General features: G+C 50.5%; 1 protein-coding gene across 5 annotated transcripts in view; it reads left to right on the forward strand.

Moving 5' to 3' along the window:
• prkdc (protein kinase, DNA-activated, catalytic subunit) overlaps nt 1–14773 on the forward strand; it is a 344146-nt gene that overhangs the window by 254407 nt on the left and 74966 nt on the right. For all 5 annotated transcript variants that reach the window (XM_072467802.1, XM_072467803.1, XM_072467800.1 and 2 more), the window contains one exon: nt 13572–13783. In XM_072467802.1, coding sequence (XP_072323903.1) covers nt 13572–13783 — 212 coding nt within the window. The remainder of the gene's footprint in view (nt 1–13571; nt 13784–14773) is intronic.

The following is a 14773-nucleotide window of genomic DNA, read 5'->3' on the forward strand; positions in this document are numbered from 1 at the left end:
TGCAGCTAGCTAGGAGGACAGAGCTCACAGCCTGCAGCATAGACATTTACCATGTGCTGAGTGCATCGACTGATGAGGACAAGGCAAAGATCTTTAGTTAAAGCTATAATCGTGTTAACCCACAGTCAGAGTATGTTAAACAGTTGATGATTCAATAAAATAGTGTTGCATTATTTCAAGTGTTGGTGACCTGTATGTGTTCCACGGATCCAGAACACCCAACACAACATGATACCAGGAGTTGAGGGATATTAGCACTTCTGAGACCTAGCTGCAAGTGATCTGCCTTCCGCCAGCATTCCGTCATCCTGCAACATGGACAACATCAGCCCGCCGCTGTCGCTCCGCATCGCCGGCAACCTAGGGGCCAACTGGAAGATATTCAAACAGCGCTTCCTGCTCTTCCTTGAGGCCACAGACAGGGAGGACGCCTTGGATACCAGGAAGATTGCTCTCCTCCTCTCCACGTCTGGAGACCATGCCATCCACATTTTCAATTCTCTCACCTTTGCAGATGATGAAGATAAAACAAAGTTCAAAACGGTCCTCCTCAAGTTTGACACTCACTGCCGCGTAGAGGTGAATGAAAGTTTTGAGCGCTACGTATTCCAACAGCGTTTGCAGGGTAAGGATGTACCTTTCAAATCCTTTCTCATGCACCACCGCATCCTTGCGCAGTCTTGCAGCTACGGGCCCACCTCCGACTCCATGATACGCGACCAGATCGTTTTCGGTGTTCAGTCGGATCCCCTACGACAGCAGCTCCTCAAAGTAAAGCAGCTCACCCTAGCAACCGCCATTGATACCTGTGTCTTACACGAAAATGCCACGAGTCGGTATTCCCACATCCAAGCGGCTGAAACGGCGCGGCAAGGTCCCCACGAGGCGGAACGGGTCCAAGAGATTGAGGTACTCCAGGGCCTCAGCCTGGATGAGGGCGGCCTTTTCGCGGACTCCCACGCTCGAGGGGACGGCGATGTCGAAGAACGTAATGTGCGCACCATGCACGACTGCACCACGCATGCGCAGCGAACATGCTGACGCTACGACGTGCGGCAACTGTGGCTCTGCCCATTTAAAACGGCAATGCCCTGCCAAATCCCGACAATGCCTACGATGTGGCAGACTTGGCCACTCTGCTGCCGAGCAGCTCAGCCTGCCAATTCATATCGCTTCAGCCAGCCTCGCAGGAATGTCCGGGCAATTCAACCCGCGGTCACCGAGTCTGATGCCGAACTCCCACACAGCAGTGACACCGAGGACCCGAAGGCGCCTTTTCGAGTCAGTGTCGTGACAAAAAACAGGCTGTCCCCGAAGCAAAGACACCAGCCGCTGTCGGGATACAGCATCGATCCAGACAATGAGCGGTGTGCCACCCTGATGGTCAACCAGAATTCGTCACCCACCTCGGAGACTTAATTTGTGAACTTTGTGGACTTATGGACTTTCTGATTTGTTCTGTTCTTCCGTTTAATCGTTTACATGGTTTGTATATAGTGTTCATCTCGTTATTCTTGTGACATACTGTTTTTCTGCACCAGGCACCTTCCCATGTGAATAGCTTAGTTCTCATGTACATAGTCCTGTAAATATTTCGCACACACGTAGTCAGGGACATTCTCTTTTTTGTGGGGGGGGGGGGGGGTATTAACTTTGTTTTAAAAAAAATATTTGTATTAAGAATTTTTCAATAACAATATTTTCCACCTTGCAAACAACCCCCCCCCCCTGTGAAAAAGAACTCGCGTGGCAAGACTTGAACATGGCAAGTCAATAAAATACAGAACTTTGTACATTGGATTCTTCCCGTACTTGTCAGTTTCCGGATCATTCATGTGCTTTCTTGCTCGCATGCTCCCCAAAGGAAACCCCCCCCCGGGTTGCTGCTGCTGCTGTCCGACCTACATCTAACGCTCCGCGAGATGGTCTAGGAACGGTTGCCACCGCCTGTGGGACCCCTGCGCAGACCCTCTCAAGGCAACTTTATCCTTTCCAACTTGATAAACCCGGCCATATCATTTATCCAGGCTGGGGGGCTTCGCCTCCTTCCACATTAGCAAGATCCTTCGCCGGGCTACTAGGGACGCAAAGGCCAGAATGCCGGCCTCTTTCGCCTCCTGCACTCCCGGCTCGTCCGCTACTCCAAATAGTGCTAGCCCCCAGCTTGGCTTGACCCGGACCTTCACCACCTTAGCTACTGTTCCCGCAACTCCCCTCCAGAACCCCTCCAGTGCCGGGCATGACCAAAACATATGGACATGATTCGCCGGACTTCCTGAGCACCTCCCACATCTGTCCTCCACCACAAAAAACCTACTCCGCCTCGCCCCTGTCATATGCGCTCTATGAACCACCTTAAATTGTATCAGGCTAAGCCTGGCACACGAGGAAGGGGAATTAACCCTACTTAGGGCATCAGCCCATAGCCCCTCCTCAATCTCCTCCCCCAACTCCTCCTCCCATTTACCCTTCAGCTCCTCTACCAAAGCCTCCCCCTCTTCTTTCATCTCCTGGTATATCGCCGACACCTTGCCCTCCCCGACCCATACGCCCGAGATCACCCTATCTTGAATCCCCTGTGCCGGGAGTAGCGGAAATTCCCTCACCTGCCGCCTCACAAACGCCCTCACTTGCATGTACCTGAAAGCGTTTCCCGGGGGTAGCCCAAACTTCTCCTCCAGCGCCCCTAAGCTCGCAAACGTCCCGTCAATGAACATGTCCCCCATTCTTCTAATCCCTGCCCGATGCCAGCTCTGAAATCCCCCGTCCATCCTTCCTGGGACAAACCGATGGTTGTCTCTGATCAGGGACCACACCGAGGCTCCCGTCCAGTGTGCCATCTCCACTGCCCCCAGATCTTTAGCGTTGCTGCCACCATGGGGCTCGTGGTATACCTTTGTCGGCGAGAGCGGCAGCGGTGCAGTCACCAGTGCCCCCAGGCTCGTTCCTTTGCTGGACGCCATCTCCAACCTCTTCCACGCCGCCCCCTCTCCCTCCATCACCCACTTATGGATCATTGCCACGTTGGCTGCCCAATAATAACCACCCAGATTCGGCAATGCCAACCCTCCTCTATCTCTGCTACGCTCCAAGAACCCCCTCCTTACCCGTGGGATCTTGCTCGCCCACACAAATCCCGTAATGCTCCTACTTACCCTCTTAAAAAAGGCCCTAGTGATCACAATTGGGAGGCATTGCAATACAAAAAGAAATCTCGGGAGGACCACCATTTTAACCGACTGTACCCTACCCGCCAGCGAGAGTGGCAACATGTCCCACCTTTTAAAATCCTCCTCCATCTGTTTCACCAATCGCGTCAAATTGAGTTTATGCAGTGCCCCCCAACTCCTAGCTACCTGAATCCCCAAGTATCGAAAGCTCCTGTCCGCCCTCCTCAACGGTAGGTCGTCTATCCCTCTTCCCTGGTCCCCCGGATGGATCACAAAGAGCTCACACTTTCCCACATTGAGCTTATAGCCCGAAAAGTCTCCAAACACCCGTAGGATCTGCATTACCTCAACCATCCCCTCCACTGGATCCGTCACATACAGCAACAGGTCGTCTGCGTACAGTGACACTCTATGTTCCTCTCCCCCTCAAACCACCCCCTTCCATTTCCCCGACTCCCTTAACGCCATGGCCTAAGGTTCAATTGCCAATGCGAACAGCAGAGGGGACAGGGGGCACCCCTGCCTCGTCCCTCGATACAGCCGGAAATACTCCGACCTCCGCCGGTTCGTGACGACACTCCCCACCGGGGCTTTATACAGGAGCTTAACCCAACTGATAAACCCTCCCCCGAACCCAAACCTCCTCAACACTTCCCAGAGATACTCCCACTCTACCCAATCGAAGGCCTTCTCCACGTCCATGGCTGTCACTATCTCCGCTTCTCCCTCCACCGATGGCATCATTATCACATTTAGGAGCCTTCGCACATTAGTATTTAACTGCCTATCCTTTACGAATCCCGTCTGGTCCTTGTGAATCACCCCCGGGACACGGTCCTCAATCCTCATGGCCAACATTTTTGCCAGCAACTTAGCATCTACATTAAGGAGCGAGATCGGTCTGTATGACCCACATTGCAGTGGGTCCTTATCCCGCTTCAAGATCAAAGAGATCGTTGCCTCCGACATTGTCGGGGGGCAGGGTCCCCCCCCCCCCCCCCCCCCCCCCCCCCCCCCCCCCTCCCCCACTCCCTTGATTCATTGAAGGTCCTTACCAGCAACGGGGCTAACAGGTCTACATACTTCCTGTAGAACTCCACCGGGAACCCATCCGGCCCCGGGGCCTTCCCTGCCTGCATGCTCCCCAGTCCTTTAACCAGCTCCTCCACCCCAATTGGCGCCCCCAGACCAGCCACCTCCTGCACCTCCACCCTTGGGAACCTCAACTGATCCAAGAATCGCTGCATCCCCTTTTTTCCCACTGGGGGCTGGGACCTATACAGTTCCTCGTAAAGGCCTTAAAATCCTCATTCATTTTCCCTGCACTCCGCACCGTAGTTCCCCTACCATCTTTGACTCCACCTATTTCCCTCGCTGCCATCCTCTTACGGAGATGGTGTGCCAGCATCCGGCTCGCCTTCTCCCCATATTCATATATCGCCCCCTGTGCCTTCCTCCACTGTGTCTCTGCCTTCCCTGTGGTCAACAGGTCAAACTCCGTCTGGAGACTTCGTCTCTCCCTGGGTAGTCCCATATCAGGAGCCTCTGCATAGCTCCTGTCCATCCTTAAAATCTCCCCCACTAACCTCTCCCTTTCCCTGCCCTCTCTCTTCACCCTGTGAGCCCTGATGGAGATGAACTCTCCCCTGACCACCACCTTCAGCGCCTCCCATACTACTCCCACCTGCACCTCCCCGTTGTCGTTAGCCTCCAGATACCTTTCAATACACCCCCGCACCCTCCCGCACACTTCCTCGTCTGCCAGCAGTCCCACATCCAACCTCCACAACGGACGTTGGTCCCTCTCCTCCCCCAGCTCCAGCTCCACCCAGTGCGGGGCATGGTCTGAAATGGCTATGGCCGAATACTCTGTTCTCTCCACTTTCGGGATCAATGCCCTGCCCAAAACAAAGAAATCTATCCGGGAGTAGGCCTTGTGTATGTGGGAGATCACGTGGAATGTGAGAGGCCTAAATGGGCCAAAGGCCTGGCAAATCTCTACTGATCTACTACCCCCATCTGATCCATAAACCCCCTAAGCACCTTGGCTGCAGCCGGCCTCCTCCCAGTCCTAGATCTGGAACGATCTAATGCTGGGTCCAGCAGAGTGTTAAAATCCCCACCCATTATCAAACTCCCTACCTCCAAGTCTGGAATACGCCCCAACATCAGTTTCATGAATCCAGCATTGTCCCAGTTTGGGGCATATACATTCACCAGTACCACCTCCGTCCCCTGCAACCTACCACTCACCATCACGTATCGGCCTCCCTTGTCCGCTACTATGTTCTTGGCCTCAAACGACACCCGCTTTCCCACCAGTATTGCCACCCCTCTATTCTTCGCATCCAGCCCCGAATGGAACACCTGCCCCACCCATCCTTCCCTTAACCTGACCTGATCTGCCACCTTCAGATGTGTCTCCTGAAGCATGGCCACGTCTGCCTTCAGTCCATTTAGGTGCGCGAACACCCATCTCCTATTTAGGCCAGTCCCATGCTCGCGCGTCCCTCACCCTCCACTCGTCCAGACGGGGAACCCCCGCCCCGACCACCTCTCCCATTTTCAGTTCCCCCTCGGACAGTGTAGCAGGAACTCTAGAATCCCCCGCCCCTCCCCGCCCCCCGCTAGATTCACATCTAGCACTTTTGCTCCCCCCATATTACTTCCATGAGTCAGCTGACTTCTGCTGACCCCGGCTTCCCCCCGCCTTCCCGTTGATCTCCCCATGTGGGAGTCTCTCCTCCTCCTTCCCTTCCTCCATCTCTCTTTCTTCCCCCCCCCCCCCCCCCCCCCCCCTTTGGCGCGGGGAAAGGCCTGCGCTTTCCTGAACCAGCCCCGCCCCCTGTGGCGCAGCTCCTGTTGCGGCCATCACCCCAGTACCCTCATCCCGGAGTCTCACCTCCCTCCAGCACCGACGCCCACATCCCCATCATTTTGTCTACATAAAAGAAAAAAGGAAATATTAGGAATTTTAACCAGAACTCTACCCACATCCCCATCCATCACCCCACCCACCAAATATTCTTGACCCATATTTACAACCCCATATACAACCACATCCCCTCAGTTCGAGTCCAGTTTTTCCATCTGTATAAAGGTCCAAGCCTCTTCTGGCGTTTCAAAATAATAGTGTCTGTCCTGATGAGTGACCCACAGTCGCGCAGGCTGCAGCATGCCGAACCTGACTCTTTTTCTATGCAGCACCGCCTTGACCCGGTTGAAGCCAGCTCTCCTCTTTGCCACCTCCGCGCTCCAATCCTGGTATACTCGGATCACCGCATTCTCCCATCTGCTGCTCCGCACCTTCTTGGCCCATCTCAGCAGACTTCTACAAAAAATTCACACCAGTCCTGGCCCCACTCCTAACTGACATGTTTGCAGACTCACTGGCAGGGGGCACCCTGCCCCCAATGCTAGCGCAGGCCACAGTCTCACTAATACCCCAAAAAGATAAAGACCTGATGGAATGTGGATCATACAGACCCATTTCACTGCTGAACGTAGATGCAAAAATACTCGCAACGGTCCTGCCCAAAAGTCTGGAGGGCTGCGTACCCGAGGTCGTCGCAGAGGACCAAACGGGCTTTGTCAAGGGTAGGCAGCTCACAGCGAACATCAGGCAGTTGCTGAATGTGATAATGACCCCCCCCCCCCTCGGGAGAGAATACCAGAGGTGATCGTCTCCCTGGATGCAGAAAAGGCCTTTGACAGAGTTGAATGGAGCTACCTCCTCGAGGTACTGGAACTGTTTGGGCCAGGAGCGGGATTCGCCACCTGGGTGAGGCTCCTGTACAACGCTCCCAAAGCGAGTGTCCGAACTTAACCCCACCAACTCTGAATACTTCCAGCTACAGAGAGGAACAAGACTGGGCTGCCCCCTGTCGCCACTCCTGTTCGCGCTAGCGATCGAACCCATGGCGATAGCCCTGTGGGACGAAAAAACTGGAAGGGAATCTGGAGAGGAGACAGAAAGCACAGAGTCTCACTCTATGCAGATGACTTGCTTCTCTTAAGTCTCGAAGCCGCAGGAGGGACTGATGGCAATGCTATAAATACTGAAAGAGTTTGGAACCTTCTCGGGCTGCAAACCTAACCTGGGCAAAAGCGAGACATTCCCAGTAAACCCAAAAGGGAGAGGGACAGAGCTGAAGAGGCTCCCGTTCAAAACGGCCCAGAGCAGATTCCGTTACCTGGGGATCCAAATAGCCAGAGACTGGACACAGATCCACAAGTGGAACCTGACCAGCCTGGTGGAGGAAGTAAGAACAGACCTTCAACGATGGGGCTCACTCCCACTCTCCCTGGTGGGGAGAGTGCAGATGATCAAGATTAACATACTGCCAAGGTTCCTCTTCCTGTTTAGATCCATCCTGATCTTCAACCCCAGGGCCTTTTTCGAAAACAGAGACAGGCTAATCATGGCGTTTGTGTGGGGAGGTAAGAACCCGAGAATTCCCAAACCGACACTGCAAAGAGGGAAAGTCAGAGGGGGTTCTGACTACCGAACCTACAATACTTCCACTGGGCAGCAACGGCAGAAAACGTGAGGGGATGGGTACAAGAACCCGACACAGATTGGGTACAAATGGAGGAGGCATCCTGTAAAGGAACAACCCTCCGGGCCCTGGCCACAGCAGCACTCCCATCCTCCTCAACAAGGTACACAATGAGCCCAGTGGCAGCGGCCACGCTGAGAACATGGACCCACTTGAGACAACACTTCGGGATAACCAAAATGTCCCCAAAGGCCTCCATCTGCGGCAATCACAGATTCCCCCAGCCATGCTAGATACAACCTTCAAAAGATGGAGGCGGGATGGGGGCACATTGACGGTCGGGGACTTCCACGTAGGGCACAGACTGGCGATACTGGACGAACTGACGAGGAAGTGGAAACTAGCAACAGGACAGGAATTGAGACACCTCCAAATAAAGCACTTCCTCCGCAAAGAGACAGTAGGGTACCCCGGGGCCCCAGAAAGCACACTACTAGAGGACATAGAACATAGAACATAGAAAATACAGCACAGAACAGGCCCTTCGGCCCACGATGTTGTGCCGAACCTTTGTCCTAGATTAATCATAGATTATCATTGAATTTACAGTGCAGAAGGAGGCCATTCGGCCCTTTGTGTCTGCACCAGCTCTTGGAAAGAGCACCCTACCCAAACTCAACACCTCCACCCAACACCAAGGGCAATTTGGACATTAAGGGCAATTTATCATTGGCCAATTCACCTAACCCGCACATCTTTGGACTGTGGGAGGAAACCGGAGCACCCGGAGGAAACCCACGCAGACACGGGGAGGACGTGCAGACTCCGCACAGACAATGACCCAAGCCGGAATCGAACCTGGGACCATGGATCTGTGAAGCAATTGTGCTATCCACAATGCTACCGTGCTGCCCTTAAGAACAAATAAATCTACACTATATCATTTTCCCGTAATCCATGTACCTATCCAACAGCTGCTTGAAGGTCCCTAATGTTTCCGACTCAACTACTTCCACAGGCAGTGCATTCCATGCCCCCACTACTCTCTGGGTAAAGAACCTACCTCTGATATCCCTCCTATATCTTCCACCTTTCACCTTAAATTTATGTCCCCTTGTAATGGTGTATTCCACCTGGGGAAAAAGTCTCTGACTGTCTACTCTATCTATTCCCCTGATCATCTTATAAACCTCTATCAAGTCGCCCCTCATCCTTCTCCGCTCTAATGAGAAAAGGCCTAGCACCCTCAACCTTTCCTCGTAAGACCTACTCTCCATTCCAGGCAACATCCTGGTAAATCTTCTTTGCACCTTTTCCAGAGCTTCCACATCCTTCCTAAAATGAGGCGACCAGAACTGTACACAGTACTCCAAATGTGGCCTTACCAAAGTTTTGCCCAGCTGCATCATCACCTCATGGCTCTTAAATTCAATCCCTCTGTTAATGAACGCGAGCACACCATAGGCCTTCTTCACAGCTCTATCCACTTGAGTGGCAACTTTCAAAGATGTATGAACATAGACCCCAAGGTCTCTCTGCTCCTCCACAATGCCAAGAACTCTACCGTTAACCCTGTATTCCGCATTCATATTTGTCCTTCCAAAATGGACAACCTCCATCTGCCACTTCTCAGCCCAGCTCTGCATCCTATCTATGTCTCTTTGCAGCCGACAACAGCCCTCCTTACTATCCACAACTCCACCAATCTTCGTATCGTCTGCAAATTTACTGACCCACCCTTCAACTCCCTCATCCAAGTCATTAATGAAAATCACAAACAGCAGAGGACCCAGAACTGATCCCTGCGGTACACCACTGGTAACGGGGATCCAGGCTGAATATTTGCCATCCACCACCACTCTCTGACTTCTATCGGTTAGCCAGTTCGTTATCCAACTGGCCAAATTTCCCACTATCCCATGCCTCCTTACTTTGTGCAGAAGCCTACCATGGGGAACTTTATCAAATGCCTTACTAAAATCCATGTACACTACATCCACTGCTTTACCTTCATCCACATGCTTGGTCACCTCCTCAAAGAATTCAATAAGATTTGTAAGGCAAGACCTACCCCTCACAAATCCGTGCTGACTATCCCGAATCAAGCAGTGTCTTTCCAGATGCTCAGAAATCCTATCCTTCAGTACCCTTTCCATTACTTTGCCTACCACCGAAGTAAGACTAACTGGCCTGTAATTCCCAGGGTTATCCCTAGTTCCTTTTTTGAACAGGGGCACGACATTCGCCACTCTCCAATCCCCTGGTACCACCCCTGTTGACAGTGAGGACGAAAAGATAATTGCCAACGGCTCTGCAATTTCATCTCTTGCTTCCCATAGAATCCTTGGATATATCCCGTCAGGCCCGGGGGACTTGTCTATCCTCAAGTTTTTCAAAATGCCCAACACATCTTCCTTCCTAACAAGTATTTCCTCGAGCTTACCAATCTGTTTCACACTGTCCTCTCCAACAATATCGCCCCTCTCATTTGTAAATACAGAAGAAAAGTACTCATTCAAGACCTCTCCTATCTCTTCAGACTCAATACACAATCTCCCGCTACTATCCTTGATCGGACCTACCCTCGCTCTAGTCATTCTCATATTTCTCACGTGTGTAAAAGGCCTTGGGGTTTTCCTTGATCCTACCCGCCAAAGATTGTTCATGCCCTCTCTTAGCTCTCCTAATCCCTTTCTTCAGTTCCCTCCTGGCTATCTTGTATCCCTCCAATGCCCTGTCTGAACCTTGTTTCTTCAGCCTTACATAAGTCACCTTTTTTCTCTTAACAAGACATTCAACCTCTCTTGTCAACCATGGTTCCCTCACTCGACCATCTCTTCCCTGCCTGACAGGGACATACATATCAAGGACACGTAGCACCTGTTCCTTGAACAAGTTCCACATTTCACTTGTGTCCTTCCCTGCCAGCCTATGTTCCCAACTTATGCACTTCAATTCTTGTCTGACAACATCGTATTTACCCTTCCCCCAATTGTAAACCTTGCCCTGTTGCACGTACCTATCCCTCTCCATTACTAAAGTGAAAGTCACAGAATTGTGGTCACTATCTCCAAAATGCTCCCCCACTAACAAATCTATCACTTGCCCTGGCTCATTACCCAGTACTAAATCCAATATTGCCCCTCCTCTGGTCGGACAATCTACATACTGTGTTCGAAAAGCTTCCTGGACACACTGCACAAACACCACCCCATCCAAACTATTTGATCTAAAGAGTTTCCACTCAATATTTGGGAAGTTAAAGTCGCCCATGACTACTACCCTATGACTTCTGCACCTTTCCAAAATCTGTTTCCCAATCTGTTCCTCCACATCTCTGCTACTATTGGGGGGCCTATAGAAAACTCTTAACAAGGTGACTGCTCCTTTCCTATTTCTGACTTCAACCCATACTACCTCAATAGGGTGATACTCCTCGAACTGCCTTTCTGCAGCTGTTATACTATTTCTAATTAATAATGCCACCCCCCCCCCACCTCTTTTACCACCCTCCCTAATCTTATTGAAACATCTATAACCAGCGACCTCCAACAACCATTTCTGCAACTCTTCTATCCACGTTTCCGTGATGGCCACCACATCGTAGTCCCAAGTACCGATCCATGCCTTAAGTTCACCCACCTTATTCCTGATGCTTCTTGCGTTGAAGTATACACACTCCAACCCATCTCCGTGCCTGCAAATACTCTCCTTTGTCAGTGTTCCCTTCCCCACTGCCTCATTACATGCTTTGGCGTCCTGAATATCGGCTACCTTAGTTGCTGGACTACAAATCCGGTTCCCATTCCCCTGCCAAATTAGTTTAAACCCTCCCGAAGAGTACTAGCAAACCTCCCTCCCAGGATATTGATAGGCACAAGCAGTAAGACGGGGGTGCTATGTGGGAAAATATACAGACAGCTACTGGATAGAGCCCGAACACCACTGGACGGGACCAGACAAAAATGGGAGGACGAACTGGGGACTGAGGTAGGATGGGGACTCTGGAGCGAAGCTCTGAGCAGGGCGAGCTCCACCTCCTCCTGCGCAAGGCTAAGCCTAATGCAGCTCAAAGTGGTGCACAGAGCGCACCTGACCAGACCCGAATGAGCAGGTTCTTCCCGGAGGTGGAGGACAAATGTGAGAGGTGCCAGATGGGCCCAGCCAACCACCCCCACATGTTTTGGGCTTGCCCCAAACTTGCTGGGTTCTGGACCGCCTTCTCCGAGGCAATGTCCAAGGTTGTGGGAGTGAGGGCGAAGCCATGCCCAATAGTGGCAATCTTCGGGGTATCTGAGCAGCCAGAGCTACACATGGGGAAGGGGGCCAACGCCCTTGCTTTCACTTCCCTAATCGCACGCCGGAGAATCCTGCTCGGCTGGCAATTGGCAGCACCACCCGGCAACGCTGCAGACTGGCTCGCTGACCTCTCGGAATTTCTCCACCTGGAGAAGATTAAGTACGCCATCCGAGGGTCGGAGGAAGGCTTCCTGGATACTTGGGGGCAATTCGTCGGCCTGTTCCAAAACTTGTTTGAGGCCGGCAACGAGGAGTAAGTCAGGGGAAAAAAATGAAGAACCAAAGGACTGCGCGACCCGGTGAGGGGGGGGTGGGGGATGAAAATGGGGAAACCACAAGAGAAGAGGAACGGTGCTGAAACCAATAAGGGGGGGGGGGGGGGGGGGGGGAGAGGAAGGGGGGATATCATAGACCGATCCAGAGAGCAGCAAAATGTACATAGTTAGTCAAATGAAGGACAAAACAAACCTCTCTGCAAAATAAAGCAAATTAGCGCGGGCAAGAAAAATGTAATGTATATAAGCAACACCTGTTTATAAATATGAGAAAAGCCAATAAAATGATATTCCACAAAAAAAACAATGTCCAAATCGCCTAACAAGTATGTCTTTCGGGACTTGTGGTAGGAAACCGGAGCACCCGGAGGAAACCCACGCAGACATGGGGAGAACGTGCAGGCTCCGCACAGACAGTGACCCCAAGCCAGGAATTGAACCCGGGTCCCTGGTGCTGTGTAGCAACGGTGCTAATCATATAGTTCAGTAATGACTTAAGTCCTGTCCTTTCTGCTCATGCCCAACCAGAAAAGGGCAGGCCCGACTGCAACAGTGGAGCTATATTTTTCATTTCTCACTTCAGTTATCCAATGGAATTAATGATTTTAATTGAATAAGAACATAGAACATAGAACATACAGTGCAGAAGGAGGCCATTCGGCCCATCGAGTCTGCACTGACCCACTTAAGTCCTCACCCTATCCCCGTAACCCAGTAACCCCTCCTAACCTTTTTGGTCGCGAAGGGCAATTTATCATGGCCAATCCACCTAACCTGCACATCTTTGGACTGTGGGAGGAAACCGGAGCACCCGGAGGAAACCCACGCAGACACGGGGAGAATGTGCAGACTCCGCACAGACAGTGACCCAGCAGGGAATCGAACCTGGGACCCTGGCGCTGTGAAGCCACAATGCTATCCACTTGTGCTACCGTGCTGCCCCTAGAATAAATGGGATAGTATTTGTGGGAGAACTGATAAAAATGATTTTCACTTTTAATTCTTCCATACCATAACTTGCAATTTGATTTGAAAAAAATAACACTTGCAGATTGTGTCACAAGGGTAGAGGCTATAAATGACAAAAATTTGGAGACAAATTCTTCGGTTTAAATGTCTGATTTTAAAAGTTAGGCAAATATCACTTGTTTTGCTCAGGGGTTTATTTATAGTGAAGCTGCTTTGCGATATAATAACTAGCTGACAAATTGGCTAGTGGAATGTTTCATTTTAAAACTGATTTGAAAGTAAATTATAAATTAAAGTATTTGCTTAGTTTTTAATAAAAGATGATGATATTCCGATAACTCTTCTTGAACATTTATCAGGTGTCTTCCGTTCCATGCTGGCTGTTCATTGGTTGGATTAGTCAAATGATGGCTGCACTTGACAAAGAAGAAGCTAGTGTCATACATCACATCATAGAGGACATTGCAGATTCCTACCCACAGGCTATTGTGTACCCGTTTATGATCAGCAGCGAGAACTATACATTTGAACCATCTGCAAGCGGCAACAGGAACAAAGAATTTGTTGAGAGGTAAAAAGAAATGCTGTTGTCCCGTCACCCACCTTTTTACTGAAAGGCTTTTACAAATTGCAAACGTAGGAAATCATTTCATATTTGCAAACATGCCTTTTGGAGGTTTAGAATGTATCTAAATTTTGTGACATTTCCATGGAATGGCTTATCTCATTTTACAGCAAATGCAACATTGAAAATTATCCAAGGCATTTTTCCTGAGGGATGAGAGAAACAAATTAATAATATAGATAAACACTGTTCTTGAGCTTCATATTTATAGAGAGAAATAGTGGAGTGGAGGAGCTTAGCATGGATAAAGGCATCAGCAGTAATGTAATATAGGTGGATGATGCAAGTATCGTGATGATTTGAATACGGTGTTTGTGTGTTCTGTCATCAAGAGAAGTTCAACACGGGAACAACAGTATATGTCATCAACAGACGTATGCAATCTGACTCAAACTTATGATATTAAGAAGGGATAGTATATTGATGGAAAACCTGAGGGGTGGTGGCAGTAATACATTTTGTGTGACTTGGTGGAGTAGGAAGAGAATCCAAAGTGGTAATTTTGGTTTGACAGGTTAAAAAAGAGAGCAGTCCCATTGGCTGGACCATGAAGGGGAGATGTTATAGAAATATAGAAATAGGAGGGGGCCATTCAGCCCTTCGAGCCCACTCTGCCATTCATTATGATCATGGCTGATCATCAAGTTCATTACCATGATCTGCCTTCCTCCCCCCCCCACATCCCTTGATCCCTTTAGCCCCATGAGCTATATCTAATTCCCTCTTGAAATTACACCTTGTTTTGACCTGAACTACTTTCTGTATTGAAAGCTACGGAGAGGCCAAGGGGTAAATTAAGATTTTTTAAAAATCACAGAATCCAATAGTGACCGAGACCAGTGTTGAGCAGGACAGTTATTTGTTACTCCCCCCTGGGCAATAGCACGGTCAATTCCAGCCCTGCGTGTCCCGGAGTCACAACACAAGTGAATTAGC

Source organism: Scyliorhinus torazame, chromosome 11 (genome assembly GCF_047496885.1).
Source record: "Scyliorhinus torazame isolate Kashiwa2021f chromosome 11, sScyTor2.1, whole genome shotgun sequence".
In the NCBI taxonomy this organism is placed as follows: domain Eukaryota; kingdom Metazoa; phylum Chordata; class Chondrichthyes; order Carcharhiniformes; family Scyliorhinidae; genus Scyliorhinus; species Scyliorhinus torazame.